The 8484-nt window shown below is 26.0% G+C and overlaps 1 protein-coding gene across 2 annotated transcripts; it reads left to right on the top strand.

Annotated features, from left to right (window-relative positions):
• Nucleotides 1-4333: 4333 nt before the first annotated feature.
• LOC111034260 (myosin-2 essential light chain-like) lies at nucleotides 4334-6842 on the top strand. Of its 2 annotated transcripts, XM_022315388.1 has the most exons (5): nucleotides 4334-4537; nucleotides 4671-4698; nucleotides 5054-5194; nucleotides 5766-5930; nucleotides 6391-6842. In XM_022315388.1, exons 1-5 carry the CDS (start codon nucleotides 4526-4528, stop codon nucleotides 6495-6497), a joined length of 453 nt encoding a protein of 150 aa, XP_022171080.1. In that variant the 5' UTR covers nucleotides 4334-4525; the 3' UTR covers nucleotides 6498-6842. The 2 variants fall into 2 exon arrangements, with proteins under 2 accessions (XP_022171080.1, XP_022171079.1); XM_022315387.1 differs by lacking the exons at nucleotides 4334-4537; nucleotides 4671-4698 and adding an exon at nucleotides 4806-4990 and having other exon boundaries at nucleotides 6391-6532.
• Nucleotides 6843-8484: the final 1642 nt, after the last annotated feature.

The raw sequence follows: 8484 nt of genomic DNA on the forward strand, positions 1-8484 counted from the left end.
GTGATATTTTAGAGTCTTACACTTTCACCCATTAAGAAGTTTTAAATCCAAAAGCATTGATTGGTACTTGTTTGGTACTAAGGTTGATCATTTCCTACATAATTATTAAAAAATTGCTATTAAATCAGTAGGTATGCAAGCTTATAAGTCTATACACCAAAATTATTCATGATTAACTGTATTAAAAAAAATGTATAATTTATACTACTAAAATAGTAGTTCAACTAATTTATAACCTATATTAATAATTGATGATGTAAGTTAGTTCATAAACCAAATTCCAACAAATTAGATTAATTTAAAAATGTATTGTTTAACTTTTGAATATGTACATTTTGAATACTCTGAACTTTATCAACATTAATTTTATGTTGTAACACTTATAATTTAATAATACAAAAATGTTTAAACTATTTCTGAAAAATTATAATTAATTGAAAAAAAATTTGGAGAACTCCCTTTGATGTATAGAGTATATGTCAAGCGTGCCTGCTTATTGAGTAGGTTGCTGGAAATTGTAATGGGTACGCTAAATTTGAATTCAATGTAATGAATTGTATTCAAAATTGATTCTGAGAAGTTTATCAAATTAGTATGTTTTATTATAATTGTGTTTTATACTATTTATAATTTTTTTTTTTTATTTATAGCTTTAAGAGGCAACTAATACAGCTCAACAATTATACAAAAGTAGAGTACAAATTAAATTAAATCGTAACACAAAGATACTATATAATAAAGCCAATTTATAATTGTTAGGTACTAGTAATTTTTTTTAAGTTAACAGTGGGTTGAATTAATTTTTTGTCAAAAATATTTACATTATTATGTTATAGCTCAGATTATAGTAATTATTATAATTTTATTATAGAAGATGTTGGTTGTTACTAATTTATAAGATGGTGGTAGGTAGATATTCTGTAAGTAGATATCCATCTTATTTAGGGGTCCTTATAAGAAGGTTTTGTTGTAAATTGTATATTTATTGTAGAATGTAGTTTGTAGGAAAATCACTGTAACAGGGTAAGTACTGGGGAATGAATAATATCATAAATTACGAATTTACTTCCATTGTTCAGGTGATTTTATTGATATAATTTCCTGAATTAGGTACCTAACAATAACAGATATAGTTAAGATACTTAGATAATGGATATGTTATATTTGAATTCAATGATAAACCATTATATACAAAAACGATTCTGATCGGAAACGTGTCATCCTAGGCCCTAGCATACTTCTTGAATAATCAAATTTAATAGCTAAGAAAATTAATACCAATCGAAAGTATCTCATGGCTATATATGCCTAACTTTCCGGTAAAAGTTTTTTTTTACGATTAAGACATGTATAAAATAACTTGATAGTGGACATTCCCACATGAACGTTGAATTCTTGTTGCCATATGTCAACAGGGCAATGTTTATAAAATAACTCAATAGATAATATACTTAAACATATTTATATGGTATATATATTACGAATTTATGTATATGTATATTATCAACCATGCAATATTGCCCTGTTGGCATATGGCTGCCCGAATTCAATATTATCCTGTGGTCGGCCAGCGAGTTGTTGTATATGTCTATGGTTTTAAGTAGAATAATTATGGCAAACCTTCTATTAAAATGTTTATTGTTAGCTAAGAAAATAAAAACTTTATGAATTTCTAACTGAAAAATAATTTGAAAATTTTAGAGATTTTGATCAACTTGATCAACATTTGAACTATAAATGCATATAAAAATGATCGTCTATGTGGCTATGTATCTTAAAATATTTTTGAACATCCATTAATGAAACTTTTAAAGAACCTTGTATTATACTTTCAAGAATTTTTTATTAAAGTGAAAAATTTTTACCCAGATTAATTGAAAAAAATTCGAAAAATTTCTCGAAGCTAAAATTAGCTTAAAAAGAGTCAAAGTGGTTCAAAAATGTTACCCTACGTGGCCACATGGGAAATGCTAGTATAAATATTTCTTGAAAGTTACAAATGTTTACAAACGGTTATTAGTTTTTGAGTTACACTAAAAAAACTAAAATCGATAATCAAAAATTAGTTTTGTGTAATAGTTATCACTTTTTTTTGTTTTTCCTGACGCTTTACCTAAAACTACAAGGAATTTTTAATTTTGACTTCCTGAAAGCACCAATTAGATTAACTTTTTTATCAGAAAAGATGTATGTCGAATATTGGAGTATTTTTTCTACCCTAAACCGGTACTTCATGGTACATAACCAATGCAGCCCTCTATAATAAGTAATAACATAAAAATACAAACTGTAAATGCGTGCTGAAACACACTATAAATGTTTCCACTCAAATTGAGCGAATCGTATAAACCCCTTAAAAACATGTCTTCTCTTACATTAGGTACCACAAATTCTTTGTCCTCTGACCTCTAGGTTCTAAAAAATTTGTTTAGACACCTCCTAAAATAAGGGGAAAACAAAAGTTTCTGAGGTTCTACTAATGAATGATCTCTTCATGTGGTTCATGTTTTTTATATTCTTTTCTCTCTGTTATCTTCATTACTTATTGTTTTTGATTAGTGAACAAATGGAATACATTAGAATAAAAATAAATAAAAATAAAAATCCCTGGACTGTAATATGAATGGGTGCTTTAACATTTTAATAATTCATCTTATCTAAGGCCAGTTGGCGGTGAATTGCTGAATAAAAATCCCCGGGAAAAAAACAACTATAAAAACTAAGTTTGAGCAAAAACAATCACTTTTTCCCGATTTTGTAAATCAATAAGCAGAAGATATTAGAAAATAGTTTAATAATTAACTGTGGTCTGTGAAAAACTAGTAGGTACCTTACCGACTATTTTTTTGATAATTATTTTATCACGATTTACTGTTATTGTTATAATTAGGTACCTATTTGTATTATCCGATGTATCGATTATTCGAAATATTTGTACATGCTATATTTTTAACTGTGAGTAGTACTAAGTACCTGCATTAAAAACTATTGTTTGATGATGATTTTAATTTTTATAATTTTATAATTTTATAATACCTATAATAGGTACCCTATATTCTATCTATAAATTAAAACTTGTAAAAACGTCTCCAAATAATTTATTAAATTTACATTATCGCCGAAATATTACAGGAGACGTAGGTAATATTTATAAACAGAGGCGTTCTCAGGATATTTAAATGGAGGGGGATGAAAAAAACGGTTAAATAATAAACCTTAAGGTTCGGTGAGGTAAGGGTTTTGCCTCACAACTCCCACATTATAACACATAATAGCCAATAGGTAATGAATATTAAAATAATGATAGTTGATAATATCAAATAATCAATTCAAGTCTTTTTTATTTAAAACTATAAAACAGTCAAACAGTGTATTTTAATTTCTAAACAATTATTTTAATAATTCTTATTACCTATGCAAAAATTCAAATTAATATATCGATTTTTCTCGATTTTTGAGCTAAAATATCAAGAACTTTTTCCGAATCAATAGGCACCTGTTTATGAATGGCCAAATATGTTAGTTCATTCAAACGGTCCTAGAAAATATAATCATAATACAAGAATAATAATTAATTATGGTTATAATAAATGTACTATTTACTTCAGTCATAGTGTTTCTCAGATAGTTTTTTCAAACATAAGAAAGTCCTTTCCGGAGTTGACGTGGAGACCGGGGCAAGGTGCATAGTATTTTTAAAAGTTGGTAGATATTTGGAAAAAATTTCAAAATTACATAAACGTAGTGCATTTATGAATCATAGATAATATATAAGACTACTTATATTTTCTATAGTAATATTTTATTTCTAGGATTTATAATTTTTACAGAATCATACACAGATAATATCGTAGTATAAAACAAAATATTATTAAAACAATTAATATTAATTGTTCAATCATTCATTCATATTTCATGTGGTTGTGACTTGTGAGTAATATCCATGGAGTAATTGTTACTTATTACTCTATGGTAATATCGCAGAAATGTAATATTGAAGTCTGGGGATTTTTATTCCGATTACTTTGAGGCTTGAGCTTTCGCGGCACATAGAGTCACATTGAGACATTGAGTCATTGGGAACCAATGGTATTTGGTTTACATTATAATCAAGCATTTTATTCAATTTATGTGAAGTATGAATCTAAATGGCAAAATGTATTATAATCAACACAATCTGTATTTTCACAAAGAATCACTTCGATTCAAAATAAAAATAAATTATTAAAATTAGAAAATGACATGTCATATAATACGCTCAATAAAAAGTAAATATTTATTACACATATGGATATACTGTTTGTTGTATACGTGTTATCATTGTAATAACTGACTAATGTCACTGTTATTTTTATAAAAATTCCTTAGAAATTTAAGTAATGAATCATGATTGACTAATCAAAAGTAATGACAAAATCTTAGAATTTACGAATCAGAAAATTATTTTCTTGTACATTACTATTGACACGATTATTAACATTAATAATATACATTCAAAATATAATAAAATCAAACAAATACCATCATGAGTAAAACGGTAAGAATTGTAATATCACTGTACCTTCAAAACTAATAACATGCGTATAATATACTATATTTGTACACCAATATACAAATTATTCTTTAGTCTATTCAATGTATTAATTTAATTTATAATTATTTACCCACAGGCGTCTTATTCGGATGAACATCTGTCTGGTAAGTAAACTCTGTATATTATTGAATTATGAATGTAGTACAGCTAAGGTATTGACTACAATCTCATTACCTTATTTGGTTCTAATGTGAAACCCGTCCTCATAGCTAATAGAAATTTGTGTGACAAGGTTAAAAAAGAGTGAGTGTCTTTATTTAGTACAACAGGCATCATAGTAGAATACTCTAGTATATTGTCGAGAGTAACTTTGTAGCAATATAACTTTTTCTAAAATAGTACCTAAAATGTATTCTTATAATTATGATACTGTAAAAGTGATAACTTCAATGGATGGTAATAGTTATAAATCATTTTATTTTACACTTTTTTTACTAATATGATTTTTTTTGTTTACAGAAATGCAGGAAGCATTTCAATTATTTGATATTCGAGGCGATAACAAAATACATATATCACAAATAGGCAATGCTCTACGAGCATTAGGTCAAAATCCAACGGAATCTGATGTCAATAAATTTACTCAACAACATAAAGCAGGTAAAATTTATTTATATGTTGTATAGCTTTAAAAATTAAAATATGTTTTTCTCACCTTTATAAACTGAAGGATATGAAATTATCATAAAAAAGTTTTAAATATACCGATCTGGGTTTTTATACATTTTTTATTTGGTACTTTTCATTAGGTATGTAAGTATGTTTTGATTAGGGAGGCCACATAATAAACTTCTGGATACTTCAATGGCTGGTTCTGTTGATTCTTGAGGGTAAAATAAATCAGTGTATTTTTTAATTGATTACGAAACAATGTGGATTGTGAATCGGAAATCAAAAATTGTTTTTGCGCTTTAAAATCAGGAATCTATAATTAACAGGCTGGGACAAACTTCTTACAGATTCAGCTTGGGAATGTGTATATTAGAAGAGAATTGACTGATCAGAGGTTTTAAAATTAAAAAAGTTACCTAACATTTACTTATGGGTGTTGTGTGGGGATGTACTGAATTAGCGCATTCTCTCATTGGAAAGAGTATAATTCAGTTATATATATTAGGTTATGTTGTACATCTGAAGGGTGAAGCAATATAAATGTTTTATTTTCTTACAGATGAAAGAATTACATTTGAAGTATTTCTACCTATTTATCAAGCAATTTCAAAAAATCGATCATCTAATACTGCAGAAGATTTCAATGAAGGATTACGCCATTTTGATAAAGACGGTAATGGATATATATCATCTGCAGAACTTCGGCATCTTCTTACGAGTCTAGGTATTTTATTTTTAGTATTATTACCATAAATATAATGTATAGAAATTCATTAAAAGCAAAATGTCTTTAAAAATTGTTTTTGCTCATTAACAAAACAAAATCAGCAATATGGTAAACTGGTAACTTATGTTTTGTTTCCTATGTTTATAAATGAAGCTATAAACTGAGTTGTCCTGAACTATTAGAGCCTCCCCAATATGTTTGTAGTTTGGGCAAAGGGCCTAGTAATATTTGTTATTATAATATTTAAGACACCATACCTATAAATACACATGAATACTACTTCTATAGTCTAATATACTTTCTATTGTTACACCTTAGACTAGGAATAAACCTATATAGTATAAGTTGACAACTCTGTTTTTACTTCTAAATAATGTGTACATTTTTGTAGGGGTTATCTGTAAAATGTATGTTCAATGGTGAAATTTTATTTTATAAGTACTTTGTTGTGAACCAGGTGAAAAATTGACAGACGATGAAGTTGAACAGTTATTGGCCGGACAAGAAGATTCTCAAGGAAATGTTCCTTATGAAGAATTTATTAACATGGTTATGTCAGGTTAATATATCATATTACTAAATAATTGGAAAAATTCCAATATATTTTACTATTTCACCAGTATTTAAACATTAACATTCATTTATATACATTGAACAATTTATACATTTATTAATATACTTTTATAATTCCAACTCTAACATTGCTATTGTTTGTAAGTTTAATAATTATTTTGTTATTTTTAATCACATTCCATAAAAACAATAATATTTTTCCAAACCAATATATGTATTATGTATTGGTCAAATTGTAATATTAATATATTTTTTATTTATTGTTTTTATTTTTATGAAATTATTTTTTATTGTGTACGTTTACTAATCAAAATAAATATTAAATTTTTATCATGATCTTAAAATGACTTATTATTCATGAATCAAGAGTTCATCAAAATAGATTTGTCTATTTATAGTAAAATATAAATATTAATACATATTTTGTATAAACTACTGATAGGACCAATCCAAACAAAACAATGGCTATAAATAATTCAAAGACAAAAATTATGTAAATAATAATTTTAAAAAATGTGTTATAATATATGGGATTGGGACTTACCTTCGTTTGAATATTTTTTAATTGTGGCTAAAGTATACTCAAGGTTTGATGAAAATTTTTTTCAAAAAAACTTGAAACTTAGCCATTTTGTTATGCTAAGGCCAGGGCCTTGCATCCGAATTAGACTGAATCCATTTCAATCCTGAAATATTAAATGCCTAAACGATTTTTTTTTCAAAACATTTCAATTAACCCAAAAATTGAATAATTTTTTATTTTACAATTTTGTAATTGATTTATCAATTTTTTAATGTATATTATGGGTTTAGTTCGAATTTGGAGTTAGTTTGTTTAGTAATAACATTATTAGGACAGGTTCTACATTAATTTATAATAAAATACTATTAATTTAAGATAACTCAAAAATAAAATCTAATTTTATCATTCTATTTTGATTAAATCAAATTGCTGGATTTCAATTATAAATTATTACATTACTAGTATAGAATAAATTCAAATATAGCTAATAGCAATATAAAATATTGATGTATTGATACTTGATATGTATGGCTGGACATGTATTGTCAGCAAATGAACAATAAATATAAAATTTAAAAAAAAAACAACAAGTGAATTTTTTTTTTTCTGGACACTTTAATTGTATTAACCAACATTAATAGTTATTGACACTCAAAAGGTTTAAATGCATTTTTTATTCTCTAGTTTGAAACCCTTAAATACATCAATCACCCAGAACCTAAATAAATTATTTTAGAGTCCTGTGTTAAATACCTATATATTTGACAAATGTTGGCAAATTATGTTGTTTTCAGCATATTTATGCATTTTTAGGTTTAAGTTTTATTTGAAGTAAATAGATAGTGATAATTTACATTATGTTTATTTATTGTAAAGAGTTGACCAATATAATAGATGTAGTACAACAGTACAAGTTATAATTTAGTGTTTTTATTTTATTTTGTAGGATTTGTGAAATTAAGGTGAAAAATAGGAGATATTTGATTACCCAACATTAACAACAAAAATAAAAATTGTTAAGTTAAAATTTCGTGAATGCATATATCTAAAAACTTTAATGCAATAAGTCACCAACACCCTAGTTATGTATGAAATATTTTGAGTAGCAGAAGTATTCAATAAGTGTTATGAACACTCCTTTGTTGTGGTGGCAGGGTAGAGTAGTATAAATATCTTATTTTAAATGATTTACAACTTTAACAATGCTATGTTTTTTCTTGAAAAAAAAATAAAAAATTTTTTTTGCTAATTATTTATTAATGTATTTCTATAATAGCTAAAATAGTAAAAATACATACTTTTTATAATTATAATATTTTTTTTTAAAAATAATTTACAAACTATACCCCATTTACGTAGAGAGGAATTCTTGGCTGCTTGTTTCAAGAAGGTTAGGCTATTACCAGACATAACGATAATAGGTGTCCATTGAAAGGGTAATTGTCTGCTGAATTG

The sequence above is a fragment of the Myzus persicae genome, unplaced genomic scaffold (assembly GCF_001856785.1).
Source record: "Myzus persicae strain clone G006 unplaced genomic scaffold, MPER_G0061.0, whole genome shotgun sequence".
Classification (NCBI taxonomy): domain Eukaryota; kingdom Metazoa; phylum Arthropoda; class Insecta; order Hemiptera; family Aphididae; genus Myzus; species Myzus persicae.

What these genes read in the sequence shown, in the direction of transcription:
- LOC111034260 (XM_022315387.1), top strand. Translation starts at nt 4,942, where the DNA reads ATGTATTCTTATAATTATGATACTGTAAAAGTGATAACTTCAATGGAT. An exon ending in AGTGATAACTTCAATGGATG is followed by an intron (nt 4,991 to 5,053) that starts GTAATAGTTATA and finishes TTTTGTTTACAG; the next exon opens with AAATGCAGGAAGCATTTCAA. An exon ending in TACTCAACAACATAAAGCAG is followed by an intron (nt 5,195 to 5,765) that starts GTAAAATTTATT and finishes ATTTTCTTACAG; the next exon opens with ATGAAAGAATTACATTTGAA.